General features: G+C 40.3%; 1 protein-coding gene across 1 annotated transcript in view; it reads left to right on the forward strand.

Annotated features, from left to right (window-relative positions):
- The window catches only part of PCCA (propionyl-CoA carboxylase subunit alpha), a 378,264-nt gene that overhangs the window by 276,053 nt on the left and 83,586 nt on the right, over positions 1-18,625 (forward strand). Inside the window, exon 20 of the mRNA XM_069601951.1 lies at positions 11,439-11,537. Within this exon, the coding sequence (XP_069458052.1) occupies positions 11,439-11,537 (99 nt within the window). The remainder of the gene's footprint in view (positions 1-11,438; positions 11,538-18,625) is intronic.

Genomic DNA, 18,625 nt, shown 5'->3' on the forward strand with positions numbered 1-18,625 from the left:
TGCTTTATGTTGGGGATATTTAAGTTAAAAACATAGTTTTGGGAGTTTTCCCGTAATTCTGTAATCATGAAAATGAAAAGATTTTCTATTTCACTGAATTAGACCATTTTTAACAAATAAATATTAGTCTAGGACACTCCAGTCTTCACCATCAAAGCAGTGTGCTAACCTCTTCACGATCTCCATGAAGGAACAGGGCATTCAGTAGGCCTCATGAAGTGTTTTGGGAAGTGTTGGGATTAGTACACTAACACTTGTGACATAGGCGTAATGTGATAAGTGCATAGAAAAACAAAAATGTTATAGAAATTCAAAGAAAGGAAAGCTGCTGTCTAGTTTGGCAGAGGATTAGAGATGATGTCGGTGGGTTCAGGGAGATTGGAGCAGTAAGACAGGAGCAAACTGAGGACATGAAGAGCTTACGTCCTAGATAATGAAGAATGGATGGCAGGTGTCTATTGAACTGAGCTGACTGTTTCAAGTTTAGTAAATAGTGGGAATAAAGATCAGGGAATAGGGTCTTGTGCACCTTTGCTGAATTTAAGAGAGAGGGGGAGCGATAGGAATGAGAGGTTGCCAGATGGAGACATTAGTACCCAAGATCTTGAGGACTGTGTTAAGACTTGTATTTATTAAGCAACCAGAAGCCAAGGAAGATTTTGAGCTGAAGTTTTAAAAAGCGTGTTTTTGCTTTTTTTAAAGGACATAAAGTGTATACTAATTTTGGGAAGAATAAATATGTTATACTACAGTTTCTTAGTGTATCTATGAGGAATAATATCACTGAAGGTTGCAGAGGCTGAGAGGACAGAACCACTGAATACTCTCTTATAGTAGAAACACAGAAAACAGAATATCAGATATATTTGTTTTAGGCTAGAAGAAATGGTCTATTTGGACAAACTATGTGTGTCTCTGGATAGTACTGGAACGTTAAACAGTCACAGAGAGATGTTATATGATGTAGATAACAGTACAGAATAGCACATCACAGTGACAGCATATGGGAATTTAGAAGAGGGAAGACTTAAAACATTGCTGTGAAGTCCCATAATCCACTTAGATCCTGGGGTGGTGAACCACCAGCTGAGGCAATGGGATTTTATTGGGCAATCATCTATGCTAGCAAAGTACATATGAAAAGCAAAATAAATGCTAATAAGAATCAAGTAGAATTAAAAGGCTAAATAATGGAGGAAGTATTCATGGAAGAACAAGAAGCATGGAAGAACAAGCAAAAGTAGGTATGCTTGGAAACGGAAACAAATAGATTGAGAATAATCAATACTGCGGGAAGAGTACGTGGCGTCAGTAAATGGGACCACCCACTGCCAACAAATAGCATGTATTGAGGACTTACGTGCCAGATACCGCTCTGAGTGCTTGACCTTTTTCCTCACAACCGCTCTGTGAGAATAGATGTGACATGTGAAGAAACAGGCACGAATAATTGGGTGACTTGTGGAGCTGAGGTTCAGACACAAGCATTCTGACTGTTGAGGCCAGTGCTACAGAGAAGACACCGGATTCCACCACCATTCGGTAAACTTGGAGAAGTCAAGTCAGTTTCAGTTGCTTGACATATGCTCCTCTACCTAGAGAGGTTCATTAAGCTGATATAATTTACAACAGTATCTACAGAGAATGACCCTTTTCAACACCAATCCAAAAGAAAGTACTACGATAATTAAACTGTGAGCAAAATAATGTAGGATTAAAAAAAAAAATCCAACTGAAATCCAAGTTGTTACTGATGAATTAACGAGGCTATAATTAAACAGAAACTAGTCAACCTGGCTGATTGTAGATCTGTACCTAAACTTTGTTTCTGCAGTTCACATCCTTTAAGATATATTTAATGACATTTCTAACACACTCATACTTAATGTAATCTTTTGTGACAGATTAACAGATCTTCATCATCATTATGTCTAATTCCTCTTGATGTTGATGTTTTTGTCATTATTACATATATACTTGGAAAAGAAATAAGACTTTCAAGGTGATAAGGAATAAACTCATGGAAAATGGTGGTCTCTGTTTGTTTTCAGAAAACAAGTTTTCTCATTTCCCTCTAGAAGGGCAGGAGAGGTATCATAACCGTGTTTTAAAATAATAAAGTATTTTAGTAAACAGAGGAACAGGATAAAGAAAACCTACTCTTTTTGTGTTGTATTAATATTTAAGATTATCAGTTCAGTTCAGTTGCTCAGTCGTGTCCGACTCTTTGCGACCCCATGAATTGCAGCACGCCAGGCCTCCCTGTCCATCACCAACTCCTGGAGTTCACTCAGACTCGCGCCCATCGGGTCAGTGATGCCATCTAGCCATCTCATCCTCTGTCGTCCCCTTCTCTTCCTGCCCCCAATCCCTCCCAGCATCAGAGTCTTTTCCAATGAGTCAACTCTTCGCATGAGGTGGCCAAAGTACTGGAGTTTCAGCTTTAGCATCGTTCCTTCCAAAGAAATCCCAGGGTTGATCTCCTTCATAATGGACTGGTTGGATCTCCTTGTAGTCTAAGGGACTCCCAAGAGTCTTCTCCAACACCACAGTTCAAAAGCATCAATTCTTTGGTGCTCAGCCTTCTTCACAGTCCAACTCTCACATCCATACATGACCACAGGAAAAACCATAGCCTTGACTAGACAGACCTTTGTTGGCAAAGTAATGTCTCTGCTTTTGAATATGCTATCTAGGTTGGTCATCACTTTTCTTCCAAGGAGTAAGCGTCTTTTAATTTCACGGCTGCAGTCACCATCTGCAGTGATTTTGGAGCCCAAAAAGATAAAGTCTGACACTGTTTCTACAGTTTCCCCATCTATTTCCCATGAAGTGATAAGACCGGATGCCATGATCTTCGTTTTCTGAATGTTGACCTTTAAGCCAACTTTTTCACTCTCCGCTTTCACTTTCATCAAGAGGCTTTTTAGTTCATATTAAAATATTTAAAAATATTCATTATTATAATAGAATAAAAATGAGTTATTTTTCTCATAGTTTACTGGAGAAATAAATATAGAGGTAAATAACTTAGCAAAGTAAATAGATATAAATGATATGAAAAGTAGGACAGGGAAGCCTGGTGTGCTGCAGTCCGTGGGGACACAGAGAGTCAGACACGACTTAGTGCTTGAACAGCAAATGTGAAAATTATGTGCTTCTTATTTTCAATATCCTAACTTCTGGAATTTTTTTTGAAAGTGTATTTGTATTCTATATATCCAACAGCAGTTTATGTGGAAGTCAGTGAACTGTGATAATGTTGGGTGGTGGTACTCTCCCACTTTAATCACAGCATCATGCATAGATTCGTTTGTTATCAGGGAGTATGGATGAACCTCATCTGTTTGATACACATCTAATAATCATATTTTTGTAAACAGTACTTAGGAGATAAAAGCCAAAAGAACCAATAGCTATCTTTGTCTATAGAACAGTTTTCTTTCAAGACAAAATACATACTGAGTGACTAGTATGGTCAAACATTGTACCTTAGTATTTAGATTTACTTTGGTTCCTTTTGCTTTTGACATGTGGATTTAAGTGATACACTCAGAAGAATTATAAGATAGTTGCTTCTATAACTTACACACTTTGTATGGTTCTGTAATTTCCCAACACATGAAATAAAAGGAAGAGAGGGTTGGGCTGGAGTATATGATTTCCAGGATCCTTTCCAACGTAATAGTGAAATCAGAAAACTGCAGCTCTTTTCCCACTTTTTTGTGCAGAGTGATTATTTTTAAGATTAACTCTGAAAGCCTATTAAAAGGGCAGGAACTAGTTATTACTTTCTGAGAATTAGTTATGGCTTGATTAACAGGTCTTTCTCTTCCTTCATATTGTTTCCAGAAATAGAATCAATATACAAGATCAAAGTCTTTTTAAACTAATGGAACACCTTGATTTTTATCTTCTCTGTAACTCTGTGCTAATCAACTTAACATCTGATGACAAAAAGCGAATTTAGAATTTGTGTGTGACCCAAACAAAGACTTTATGACAAATCACAAACACTCCTTATAGCCAGTATGGCCCCCAATTTTTGTTATCTTTGGAAATGCTTTTTGGCAAATGTTTTGTTTTGTAGGCCTTACATTCCTAATGTTGAAAAAAACTGTTTAGCAGGTGCGTACTCCAATAGAAGCTGTAACTGTGTCATGAGGTATCTCGGAGGAAGTGCTTTTTTGTTTTTTAATCGTAAAGGATGTAAGTAATCTCTCTCATATGTCAGATTAGTTTAGGGTGTGTACTTTCTTTTTCCCTTATGATTACGTAGATAGGAAAATTGAATGTTCCAAACAACTCGTGGAAAATATTCCACATCAACATTATCTGTACCACAGATACAGTAAAAGACTTTTAATGGAATACGAAGGTACAGGTAGATTTGCTAAACATGAGAAAATGCTTTCTTAAAATAGGAAAGACATTGTTTCTGAGCTGCTGTTTTCAAGCATCATAAATATTCTTACTATGAATAATTTTCAACTGAGCTGATCTCTTTGATTAAGCTGGGGAAAAGTTACCAGAAAAGAATGTGTTGAGATGAATTTCATGAATTCCACCCACCATAGCCTTGCTCTGGTTGATCCAAGTTGATAATGTCAGTGTTTTAAATAGAATATAATTATAATCTTTAAATGATTGCAGAATGTTGTGAAATATGGTATCTTTATACAGAAGATCACTGTGTTATATGTCTTTTTAAGAGTTTATAGTTTTCAAACCAGGCAGGACCTCCATTGGGATATTCTAAGGTTGTTTTTATTTTCCCTTTATTTCTGATTTGTTGAAGATCAGCTTTATGATTATTCTGCTTATGGTGAGGAGAACCAATTATATATATGGAAGCATATATGTGGGAAGACTGGTGTCTCACAGTGGTCCAGGTGCAAGATGGTAGCACGTTTGGCTGAGATGGTAGTGGTGCAGATGGAGAGGAGGTGGGCAGTTTGAAAGCCTATTTAGTCATCTGTTAGCCTAAATATCCAGTCATCTGTTATCCTAAATCTCCTTTCTGTGTTGTTCAACAGAAACTCTCTGCTTGCTCTCTACCATCTCCACTGTGCCTTTTGTATCTCTTGCTTTGTCATCAACAAACTCCCCTGGATTCTCAGCCATTTCTCTGAATGTTTCACTTCTTACTTTCCTGAATAGAGGGAAATCTGGCAGGAGAGTTAAACTTGGCTGGAGAGTTTCTCAGACAGTGTGCACCTTGGAGCTGGGACTGGTTTTATCCCAGTTTCATTCGAGACCACTGCTCCCCTCTCTTTGGTAAAACCGTTATTCTTTGAAGCTCACATTGATGGTCTGCATCACCACCTCCCCCTCCTCTTGTCAGCCTTCACATTCCCTGCCATGAGTCCCTCCCCTTGCAGCTGAAGACTAGCAGTCAGTTTGTCTCTCTGCCTCAATACAACCATTAGTCCTTATATTTGCCCTTCATTCACAGATCCACTCCTGTTTTTCTATGTGTTTCTGCTTTATTGACTATGCCAAAGTCTTTGACTGTGTGGATCATAGTAAACTGTGGAAAGTTCTGAAAGAGATGGGAATACCAGACCATCTGACCTGCTTCTTGAGAAACCTGTATGCAGGTCAGGAAGCAACACTTAGAACTGGACGTGGAACAACAGACTGGTTCCAAATAGGAAAAGGAGTACGTCAAGGCTGTATATCATCACCCTGCTTATTTAACTTATATGCAGAGTACATCATGAGAAAGGCTGGGCTGGAGGAAGCACAAGCTGGAATCAAGATTGCTGGGAGAAATATCAATAACCTCGGATATGCAGATGACACCACCCTTATGGCAGAAAGTAAAGAAGAACTGAAAAGCCTCTTGATGAAAGTGAAGGAGGACAGTGAAAAAGTTGGCTTAAAGCTCAACATTCAGAAAACGAAGATCATGGCATCCGGCCCCATCACTTCATGGCAAATAGATAGGGAACAGTGGAAACAGTGGCCTACTTTATTTTGGGGGGCTCCAAAATCACTGCAGATGGTGACTGCAGCCATGAAATTAAAAGACGCTTACTCCTTGGAAGGAAAGTTATGACCAACCTAGACAGCATATTAAAAAGCAGAGACATTACTTTGTCAACAAAGGTCTGTCTAGTCAAGGCTATGGTTTTTCCAGTGGTCATGCATGGATGTGAGAGTTGAACTGTGAAGAAAGCTGAGTGCAGAAGAACTGATACTTTTGAATTATGGTGTTGGAGAAAACTCCTGAGAGTCCCTTGGACTCGAAGGAGATCCAACCAGTCCATCCTAAAGGAGATCAGTCCTGGGTATTCATTGGAAGGAGTGATGTTGTAGCTGAAACTCCAATACTTTGGCCACCTGATACAAAGAGCTGACTCACTGGAAAAGACCCTGATGCTGGGAAAGATTGAGGGCAGGAGGAGAAGGGGACGACAGAGGATAAGATGGTTGGATGGCATCACCGACTCAATGGACATGGGTTTGGGTAGACTCTGGAAGTTGGTGATGGACAGGGAGGCCTGGCGTGCTGCAGTTCATGGGGTTGCAAAGAGTCGGACATGACTGAATGACTGAACCAGACTGAACTGATTGCTCTGTTGGCCAAAATAAAGTTTTAAAAGAACAGCTACCATTTAGTATATGCCGTTAGTGAAAGATCTAAAGTAGGTGTTGATCACATGAGGAATTAGGCAGTTACACTTCTCCTCATTGAAAAATGTTTCAGTATGTAAAATGCATATACATATGTAATTTTATACTAATGTAAAATTCAAAAGGTATGAGTGGATTGGCAGTGAAAAGTATGCTTCCCTTCCTTTCCTGTTTCTCAGCCACTCTGATTCTCTTCCACATCTTTCAAGTGATGTTCTCGGTGTTTAAAACAGAAACTCGGCCGTCCAGTGGTTAAGACTCTGCACTTTCATTGCTGAGGACACAGGTTCAATCCCTAGTCAGAGAACCAAGATTCATTCTACAAGCTGTTCACTGTGGCCGTAAAGTGAAAAAAAAAACAACAAAAAACAAAAAACAAACAAGCACACATTTAAAGGTTTTTTTTTCTTGATTAATGATAGCATATTATATATAATATTTTGTGTCTTCTTGGGGATGTTTTCTTATCTATGTACAGAGATGCCTCATTTTTAAAGAAGGTGTTGAGTTCTTATATGGTGCAGGTTATGTTTTAGGATACACTCTAAGGACAGGTTGGCTGAGTATAAAAGTAAAATGTTGGGAGGCAGCCTTTAATTTTTTAGCACTTCCACCACATTGCTCTGTGGTTGTCTGTATCAGTGCTGCTCTTGAGAAGTTTAGGCCAACCTGAATTTTTTCCTTGCTTGAGCATGATTTCTTATTTTTGCCTAAATATCCACATCATTCCTTCTTTTTTCTTACAGATAAGCATTGATCTACAAATTTAACATTTTGTTTATTTTGCAAAGCTTTACCCCATTATATCCTTTAATCTACACTTCTTTCTTCTTTCAGTGGCATGGGGTTGGCTACACCACATGATTTGTGGAATCCTAGTTTCCTGACCAGGGATTGAACCTGGGCCCTCAGCAGTTAAAGTGTAGAGTTTTAACCACTGGATTGCCAGGGAATTCCCTCTTCTTCTTTGCTTGTAGTACTTTTGAAGGAGAATTGGTATAGTCCTTGTCTTTTTTTTTTTAGTCACATTTATTCTATTTTTGGTGCTTCTTAATGTGGCTTTTATCTCTATAATGTTATTTTTCTCTTCATTTTTTTCCTGAGTTCTACCAGCTTGATTTTCATTTCCTTCTGTTGTTGTTTAATCTCTTCTTTGAACCTTTGTTTTTCTTCTTTGAGCTCTTTTTTTTTTTTTTTCAAAGAAGGGTCACGTTTCCTATGCCTGTCTTTGAGACTTTGGAGAATTATTTATCTGAACTCTTCCTGTGTTTCTTTGAGGAGTTCTTGTGTTGAATGCTCTTAATTTACCTTTTTTTCTCAAAATTTTGGGGAAAATTCTGTGCAGAGATCCAATATTGATTGTTTTCTGATTATTATTTATGTTGCAGGGGTGTAGGTGGTCAGCTATACGTATAGGTTGCTTGCAGCTTTTCCTTGTCAGGCCGGGTACCCTAACTCTTGTCTCAGACCTGTCACTTCCTTTGCCCTCGATTTCATTTCCCCTCAGTTTTTGGCACTGAGATGACAGGGTGGCTCTTTATGCCAGGTTCTCTCTGTTGCCTGAGTGAAATAAATGCCACTTAAGCTCTGTGTCTCCTGCTTAGTCACCTCGGCTGAAAAATTACGTGTGAACAGTATGTTTGGCGTAGTAACAAGGATTCTTCATGTCTGCCCCCACCTCTCTGTGGTGTTAAACTGTGGTTTAAAGAGACATTCCCTGCCTCTGTATGGCTTATACTTACATCTAGCTTCCACTCATCAACAGAATCTGCATCTGCTGTTCACAATTACGGTTTTTTGTCATTTGTTTGATGTTTAAAATCTGTCTGTTGCTTGGGGACTGACAAGGTATATACTGGCTTTCGGCATGTTCTCATCCTCACAACATTTGCAGATCTGTTTGCTAGTTTAGGATTTGGAGCTGACCCTTCAGTTAGATTGTGAGCATGCACGTTGACATTCATTACTTCCCAGGTGTATAAGGAAGGATAGTTTCTTTATCACATATGATCCTTCGTAGGAGGTGAGGGGGGAGAAAAGCTTGCTAATAAGCAGGGTCTTGGTCTCTCTTGGTTTGGCTAGCTCCTTTTAGGCACCGGAGTACTTTAGGTTTCTTCCTCACTCTCCCCTCCTTCCACTGAGGCATGGAGTCTGGATGCATGTGAGAGGGGCCAGTGGGAATGGGGTCACACTGGCCTCATAACTGTGCAGGTGGGACAGAGACCTCAGACCCCCAGTGTCCCCACAGGACTTTGCTGCAAGGACCTGGGCCAGTGACGGCGGACCCTATTTGTCATGAAAGAGGCTTCTGCTACCTGTAACCCTGGTTACTGTTTGCCTTGAAGCCGTATAATTTGTGGTCTTCTGTGACTGTCTTCTTGCAGTTAGCATGTTTTCAGTGTTCACCTGTGTTGTAACGTGTACTGGTATTTCATTCATTTTAATTGCCAGGTATATAATATGCTGTTGTGTGGATATATCGCTTTTTATTCAGACATTTGTACAATCCATGGGATTGCCAAGAGTCAGACATGACTGAAGCGACTTAGCACGCATGCACAACAGTGGTTTACTTCAGGATGTAATAATCTGGCTCCTCCTTTAAAGTGATCTGAGTAGATGAGGTGCTTTTCTCAGTTCCCCTTCATGTGCCCCAAAGATGGTGATTGTGGTTTCATTATGAGCTCGTCTGACTTGAAATTAATATCAACTACAAATTTTAAATGATTATCATTCAAAAGCTTTCTTTACAACATCTAACTTTCTCTTTTTAACAAACAAAACTTCTATAATTGATTGATGAGCTTTTCTAAACTTTTAAATTTAGAATTATTTTAAAGCAATATTTCAGTTTTAGAAGACATTTTTAGCATTTACTATTTGTAAAACTCTTACCTTTTGAGAGCTTCTTTTGGAAATCTTTTACTGCATAAGGAGATACTTAATTTGGGGGTGAGGGCTGAATAGCATGATTTGAAGGATATTAGTGCTGCTTTAATCAAAACTGCAGCCTTTTCTGCTTCTTACATCTTTATCATATAGTAGTAAGTAATATATGAGTAATATATAAGTAATATATGAGATATTATTATCTGACCTTATTTTTAAGACTATTTTAAGGGTGAAAGTGAAGTTGCTCAGTCGTGTCTGACTCTTTGCGACCCCATGGACTGTAGCCTATCAGGGTCCTCTGTCCATGGGATTCTCCAGGCAAGAATACTGGAGTGGGTTGCCATTTCCTTCTCCAGGGGATCTTCCCGACCCAGGGATTGAACCCGGGTCTCCCGCATTGCGGGTGGATGCTTTACCATCTGAGCCAAGAGACAGGGGAAGAGAGAAAATATTTATGGCCCTCCCTGACAAGCATATTGGTTCAGACTTTCATACGTTAACTTATTTACCACCCTCTCAGATAGCCATTTTTACTATATTATGGTTTGGAAACTGAAGCTCAGAGAAGTTAAATACACCAACTTAGTATACAACTTTCATTTGGTAAAACAGCAGTGTCAAGTGAGTCCCAAGTCAGTGTGATTCCAGAGCTGTTGTTTTTCTCTTGCCTGTAATTGAATTCTATTGTGTGCAGAGAGGCCACTAAACCTGGAAGTTCAAGCCAGTGCGTGATGTATGTCCTACTGATACTTTATTATATAGCCAGTAACCTGTCTTTGTTTTTAGACTTCATGACCACATTAGAGGGGAAATCTATGTACATAAATGGCCTTCCCATGTGGCTCAGTGGTAAAGAATCTGCCTGCCAATGCAGGAGATGCCAGTTCAATCCCTGGGTTGGGAAGATCCCCTGGAGAAGAAAGTGCAGCCCACTCTAAGTGTACTTGCCTGAAGAGTCCCATGGACAGAGAAGCCTGGCACGCCAAAGTCCATGGGTTCACAAAGAGTCAGACGCAACTGAGCACACACTCAAATAACTATCCAAATGTATAGGTAGACACATACTCTTTTAAACAGTACAAGTCTGTGTGTGTCTTTGATTTTAGTGAGTGTCTTTTAACAGAATTGATAGTGAAAGAATGGTTAAGGATCATGTATGTTTTCCCTTTCCTCTCATACTGAAGAATTAGGGAATGGGTGAGTGAAAAGGAAGAAATGAGGAATGATACTTTTAAGTTAGCTTTGAGTTCTTTTTCTTTTCAGTTGCTTTCACTTACTTGGCTATTAAAATGTTCCTGCTAAGAATATCTGTTTTAGAAGATTATGGGCTTTGGGGGATAGCTCCATGAACAACGACTTGATGAAATTAGTCATTTATGATGGACAGCAATATGACGGAAGTTTGCAAAGTTCAAATAGACGTTTAATATTCAACGCCAAAGAATTGTGCCTAATTAAAGCTTCTGTTTAATTAAGATAACAATGCATAGTCCTTCATTAAAATTAACACAGAAAAAGTTCTTTCTTGGTCCTTGGAGAGGATATTATATGCAAGCCCTGTTGTGTGGGTTGCAAAGTGTCACTGAAATTTATATGCATTACTTGTCTAATTGCGGTAAATGTAGCATGTCCAGATAGGTTTAGAGTTAGAAGGCTGTTTGTTACTTACTGGAAATCACTCGAAACCTCAGTACCCAGAGGCAGCTGTGCCCAGGCCCTTCGCCTCTCCCCAGAGATGCCTGAGAAGACTCTCGTGGACCCTGTCTTTCATGGCGGGAGCAGTAAACATGACAGGCTGTTTGGGGAGCCATCTGTTTAAGATGGCTGCTGCTTTGTATGCAGCAATGAACTTGAGATCAGTTCTCTGTCTTTCTTCATGGTAACAGTCTTCTTTGGTGTCACAACAGGTGGAAGTTGATGGGTCGAAACTAAATGTGACCAGCACGTGGAACCTGGCTTCACCCTTGTTGTCTGTCAACGTTGATGGCACTCAGAGGACGATACAGGTAAATGTTCTGATGAGTTACTTAGAGGGCCCCGTCAATATCCTTACCGGTACCTATGTCACTAATACTGACAGATACAGTAGGGAAAAGCTACATTTTATCCACCTCATGCATCTTATAGTTGAAAACATATTTTCTTGTTTTAGAGGATCTTGAGTTACATCCTGTTCTGAGGAATCAGCGTGTTCCTTTTCCAGGCAATCCAGGAAGGTTATGTATTATATTTTGGTATAAATAAAGCATCCTATGTGCTTTTCTAAAAATACTAGAAGATTAGCAGTTTTCTTTGCCATTTTGGGTTTTTAGTTGTAAAATATGACTTTGTTACTTCTCTTTCCTCTGTAATTGAAATTGTGGGGTATTAGATCAACAGAAACATGAGCTACTCAGGTTGACTTGCCATAGCACATGGGTGCCTTTTAAAAATTAAGTAATCTTAATTTGTTAACCCTTCTTTTCTCCCCCAATATAAAATTTGTTGTTGCATTGAGGATATGCCTTGAAATCTAGCATTGATTGAATGTTCTTTGAAATCAGTGTCCTGTATGTGAAAGTACAAAATTATGAAAACAGATTCTGCGAAAATTCCTTTACCTCACCACATAGTTGAGGTCCAGGAAAAACAAAACAGAATAGCACAGAACATGTGGCTCTCACGTGCAAATAAAAATCGTAAGCCCTCCATGGCATTAAAAATGCTCATTTTTTTTCTTTTCTATGAAAATGTTTTTGCACTCTCTTAACTTGATTTTACACAGGAAACTGATTTTTTTTTAAACCTAGAGAAATCAAGAAAGTCACAGATAAAGATTATGTACCCCAGATTCATACGTACTTCTATTAGAAACTGTGGTGCAGGGGATTCTAGAATCTCAATAAATATTGATAACTAAACTCATTTTCAAGCTTCTATTTTATTACCTTTGTCATTGCAAGAAGCAATGAACTCTCAGTAATGAGCCCTCTATTTAGACTTTGGTTTTGTGACTTGCCCTGGGATGTTTTGTCTCTTATATTTTCTTTGATCTTCTAAGTATGAGGTTAAACACTAAGAGACCCTTGGAAAATTTTCACTGCATAATTTCCTATCAGGGATGTCCAGTTATTCTGTCTTCAGAACACATGGTTTTGTTGCCCCTGTTTATGTGAATAGAATATGCTCTGCCCTGGATGTGCAGTGGCTGACATTCATGCGCTTTGTTCTGGGGGACATAGTACATGACCTCTTGGTAGTGAGGAGAGAGATACAGAGTCCTGCTCTCCACATCTTTGCATCATGGTATTTTCAGTGTTCTTCTCAATGACTGTGCACAGGGGTGTCTTACCAGCATTTTTACATGCAAAGTTTGTAATAAGCCCCAGAAATATTTTTCCAAGCATAGGGATAATGTGCATTAAATCTCTTTTCATTCTTCATAAGTGCTTTGTTTAAAAAAGAAGTGTTAATGTGAAATAAATGGCCCTCAAGGCAGACCCCTTGACTCTTTGGAGAAGGTTATTGCTTCTAGTTAAGTGCTCCATCATTGGGAAAAAAGTAAACTTGGAGAGGTGAGTGGTAAACTGGGGGGAAAAAAGTCACTTACCTAGTAAAAGATGAGGAAAATTTTTCCTCATCAGAATAGATGAGTTTTACTTCCTTTCTGTGGGCGTTAGTACTCAGTGTCAACTCTTTTATCTCTAAACTATAATGTGTTCCTGTGAAATTAATAATAATTATAGTAATAAATAGCGCTTAATGGGTATAAGGTAGAGTTCTAAGCATAGCACATTATATTAAGTCATTTCCTTTTCACAAGAAGTACATGAAGCAGGTGCTCGTATTTATACTTTGGTAAATGAAGTAACTGAGGCCCAGAGAAAGTAAATGACTTGCTTAGTGTCACACAGCTCTTGGGAAATAGGACCAGCATTGAAATCCAAGCAGCCTTCTATAGGATCTGTGCCGAGACAAGCTACAGAACCTCCCTGGGATGGCGGTGCCAGGGAGAAGCTGAGCAGAAATTTGAGCCCTGGCCCCGGGGCCCCAGGATGTGCGCCTCTAACCACTGTGCTGCCCAGTGCTTTTTGTTCTCCCATGGAGCTCTGCAGAGATTAATTCATCTCTCATTCCTGCTTTAAGCCAGTGCTGCTCAGACTTTTGGGTGCTTTGGAATCAAGTGGAAAGTTAAAACTTCTTGGTAAAACTCAAGTGGTTGGACCCCCCTGTAGAGTTTATTCTCATGTAGTAGGTGTGGGTGAGGCATGCCTTTCTGAGTTCCTAGGTCATGTTCATGCTGCAGGGGCCACAGTGTGAGAACCACTGCCTTAAATAAACCTTTGTCCTGTAGTCATGTACAGATGTGAGAGCTGGACCATAAAGAAGGCTGAGTGCCAGAGAATTGATGCTTTTGAACTGCAGTGTTGGAGAAGACTGTTGAGAGTCTTCTAAAGTGAAGAGCCTCTTGATGAGGGTCAAAAAGGAGAGTGAAAAAGCTGGCTTAAAATTGAACATTTGAAAAACTAAGATCATGGCATTCTAATCCTGTCACTTCATGGCAGATAGATGGGAAAACAATGGAAACAGTGACAGACTTTATTTCCTTGGGCTCCAAAATCACTGCAGATGGTGACTGCAGCCATGATATTAAAAGACACTTGCTCCTTGGAAGAAAAGCTATGACCAATCTAGACAGCATATTAAAAAGCAGAGACGTTACTTTGCCAATAGAGGTCCATCTAGTCAAAGCTATGGTTTTTCCAGTAGTCATGTATGGATGGGAGAGTTGAACCATAAAGAAAGCTGAGCACCAAAGATGCTTTTGAACTGTAGTGTTGGAGAAGACTCTTGAGAGTCTGTTGGACTGCAAGGATATCAAACCAGTCAATTCTGAAGAAATCAACCCAAATATTGATTGGAAGGACTGATGATGATGCTCCAATATGATGTGAAGAGTCGACTCAATGGAAAAGACCCTGATGCTGGGAAAGATTGAGGGCAGGAGGAGAAGGGGATGACAGAGGATGAGATGGTTGGATGGCATCATTGACTTAAAGGACATGAGTTTGAGCAAACTCTTAGAGACAGTGAAGGACAGGGAGGCCTGGTGTGCTGCAGTCCATGGGGTCTCAAAGAGTCAGACAGAACTGAGCAACCAAACAACAACAATCAGAGACTAAGCTCATAGTGATGAGCAAAGTGACTAAGTAGGATCCAAGGGGTTTGAAGCCTTGTGAGTTACATAGTAGAGATTCTGCTTCCTTCTGAGGCCAGGGGGCCCCGTGGAAGAGCTTAAGCTAAGAAGGTGATGATGTGAACAGAATTGGAGTTCAGAAAGAGCATTTCTTTGTGGTAGCTGCCGCTGCTGTTGCTAAGTTATTTCAGTCGTGTCCGACTGTGTGACCCCAGAGACAGCAGCCCACCAGGCTCCTCTGTCCCTGGGATTCTCCAGGCAAGAATACTGGAGTGGGTTGCCATTACCTTCTCCAGGGGATCTTCCTGATCCAGGGATCGGACCCGGGTCTCCTGCATCCCAGGCAGATTCTTTACTGTCTGAGCCACCAGGATATTTAGATACAGATTAAAACAACAAGCAATGTATCATGTAGTTACGTGGGTTCTTAGACTTGGTATCAGTGGCACCGCACTGTCTAGGCTTCCCTGAGCTGCTTTCTCCTCCAGTGTCTCATTTGTAGTTTGGTCTGTGTTAGTGAATGTAGTTTATTTCCATGCTACACGTTACTAAGTTATATTAATGCACCACAGTTTGTTTATTCTTCTGCTAGAGAGACATTTGTGTTCACAATGCTTCTGTGACCATTTTTTTTTACTGCACATTTCCTGTTGAAATAACTGTTTCTTCAAAGATATACCAGTAGAATGTCTGGGTTTAGGGACTAAGTATCCTTAATCTTACATGGTGATGCCAAATGGTTTTTCCTGTGTGGGTGTACCAATTTACATGCTACCAGTAGTGATGGAGATGATGATATTAGCACTATGAATAATGAGCTAACACTTTTGTTTACTTTCCATGCCAGGCACTGACTCTTCTAAACACTTCTTTAGTTTATTTAATCCTCACAGCAGTTCAGTGAAGTATGTGTTGTTGTTTCTCATGTTGCAGTTGGAGAAACTGAGGCTTGTAAAGGCTCAATTGCTGGCCCAGGGCATTCTGCTAGTAAATGGAAGAGCCAGAATTCAAACACAGGAATCTGTGCCCTTAACAATTGTTCTTCATGTCATATGACCTCTTGATATCCAGGTGACTTAAGTTTTTCCTGACTGAGGGATTTAATAGTACCTCTGTGGTTTTAACATGTACTATATTCCCTGGTGAGGCTCTGGTGGCTCAGATGTAAAGCATCTGCCCGCAGTGCGGGAGACCTGGGTTCAATCCCTGGGTCAGGCAGATCCCCTGGAAAAGGCAATGGCAACCCACTCTAGTACTCTTGCCTGGAATATCCCAAGGACAGAGGAGCCTGGTAGGCTACAGTCCATGGGGTCGCAAAGAGTTGGACACGACTAAACAACTTCACTTTCATATTGCCTGATTAGCAACGGCATTTTAAAAATATTTTTATTGACAGTCCTGTTTTCTCTTCTGCAAAATACCTGTTCATGGCTTTTGCCCTTTTTTTTTTGATAAAAAGTTTTATTTATTTTTTGTTTCCTGGCTGTGCTGGATCTTTCTTTCTGCTTGTGGGCTTTCTCTAGTTGTGGCGAGCAGGAGCTCCCCTTAGTTGCGGTGTGTGGGCATCTCACTGCGGGGCCTTCTCTTGCCGTGGAGCACAGGCTCTGGGCTCAGGGCTTCAGTGGTCGCACCTCTCAGGCTCTGGAGCTCAGGCTCAGGAGTTGAGGCCCAAGGGCTCCGCGGCATGTGGGGTCTTCCTAGAGCAGGGATTGAACCTGTGTCCCCTGCATTGGCCGGCAGATTCTTAACCACTGGACCGCCAGGGATGCCTCGCCCATTTTTTCATTTGACTCTTTTTCTTACTGGTTCACAGAAGTTCTTCCACATTTGTGTGCCCTAAGCCCCGCTGTCAGTTATTTGTGTTACAAGCAACTTCTCCCAGTTTGTAGCTTGTGATTTTTTACCTTTTCAAGTTCTACAAGTAAAGTTCTGAATCTGAGGTTTACTGTGAGAATTTTCGATCTTCTCCTTTATGGTCTGTGTATTTTGTATTTATTTAAACAGTCCTCTTCTACCCTCAAGCTCCTCCAGATGCTTGCCCACGCTTTCGTCTGTGTTTTGTGTTGTGCTTTTCCACATCTAAACCCTTAATCCTTCTGGAATTGACGATTGTGTATGGTGTGAGTTAGGACCCAGTTTTAGTTTTTGAAATATGTTTAGTTTTTTAAATATTTTATATTTAAAACACAAAAACCATCACTACTTTCAGTCGTGTTTTTCTCTCCCTTACTATTAATAGTCTGCCACCTTCTTACCTTTCCAACCCCCAAATTCTTTAAAAGCCTTTTTGTTTCTGTGAAATGTTCCTCAATTATGTCAACAGAAGAGTGACTTTTTCCGTAATATGAAGTACTGGAACTGTATTTGCTTTTGTGAGCTGTCAGTTACTTTCATTTGTCGTTTATCTCTGGGGAATCCCTAGCCACTTAAAGTTTGTGAGTTTGTGTGTGTCTTTTGCAGGCTAAGGGTCTCGGATGACATTTGGGATACTTTTGTATGTTCATGAAATGGGAGGTGGATGGGGAAGATTCAAGTAAGGAAGTAATGTAAGCTACACATGAAAATTAGGTTGGAGAAGCCAAGTTGTGAACGAAAGGTTAAAGAGTCTATGCTTTTCAATCACCAACAGAGATGTCATTGACACTTTTTGCAGGGGAAAGTAATGTCCATCAGAATGCTGTTGTGGGAGCTTGTGTCTTAACAATAAAAGAGGGGTTATGAGTGGAAAAGTTCATTTAGAAGATATAGTATTCGTATTACTTCACTCATGAGGTAATGGGTTCTAAAGTAGGGTGCTGGCAGCGTACAGAAAAGAGAGGGCTGACTTTGGGAGAAGCTGATGATGAGAACTTGACACAGTTTGTTGAATTCTCTCTGCATACAGCAGGGCTTCCTAATAGTTCAGTTGGTAAAGAATCTGCCTGCAATGCAGGAGACCCCGGTTCGATTCTTGGGTCAGGAAGATCTGCTGGAGAAGGGATAGGATACCCACTCCAGTATTCTTGGGCTTCCCTTGTGGCTCAGCTGGTAAAGAATCCACCTGCAATGTGGGAAACCTGGGTTCAATCCCTGGGTTGGGAAGATCCCCTGGAGAAGGGAAAGGCTACCCACTCCAGTATTCTTGCATAGAGAATTCCATAGACTGTGTATAGGCCATGGGACCACAAAGAGTCGGACACAACTGATCGACTTTCACACTCACATCCATATAGTGGGGTACTGTAGCAACCACAGAATCCTGTCTCCCATGAGCACTGGTCTTCTGCTTTGACCATTTTTCTTATTGTTTTTTTTAAATTTGTTTGTACTGGCCTTGCCTATCATTGTTAGATGGTTATCCTCTTAAAAACAAGGTTTTAAAAGTGAACCCTGCATTCTGTGCTTTTTTACATGCCAAGCCACCCATTATCTGGTGGTGGTGGTTTAGTCACTAAGTTGTGTCCAATGTCGTGATCCCATGGACTGTTGCCCTGCCAGGCTCCTCTGTCCATGGGATTCTCCAGGCAAGAATACTGGAGTGGGTTGCCATTTCTTTCTCCATGAGATCTTCCCCACCCAGGAGTCAAACCTGCTTCTTCTGTACTGGTGCATGGATTCTTTACCACTGAACCTCCAGAGAAGCCCCCACCAGTCACCTACCAGAGTTCTATGCCAGCCTGAGGTCAGATCTGCTGCACTTTTATCAAGATTTTTCTTCCTTCCACACTACTTTGTAACCTCATCAGGATTTTTAAAATTGTGCTAAAATATACATAAATTATAAAACATGAAATTTACTATTTTTCCCAATTTCAGATGTGCAGGTCAGTGACATTAAGTACATTCACATTGGTGTGCCACTATTACCCACTGTCCATCTCTTGAACTTTCTGTCCTCACAAACTGAAACTCTGTTCCCTGAACCAATTCCCACGCACC

The sequence above is a fragment of the Ovis canadensis genome, chromosome 10 (genome assembly GCF_042477335.2).
Source record: "Ovis canadensis isolate MfBH-ARS-UI-01 breed Bighorn chromosome 10, ARS-UI_OviCan_v2, whole genome shotgun sequence".
In the NCBI taxonomy this organism is placed as follows: Eukaryota; Metazoa; Chordata; class Mammalia; order Artiodactyla; family Bovidae; genus Ovis; species Ovis canadensis.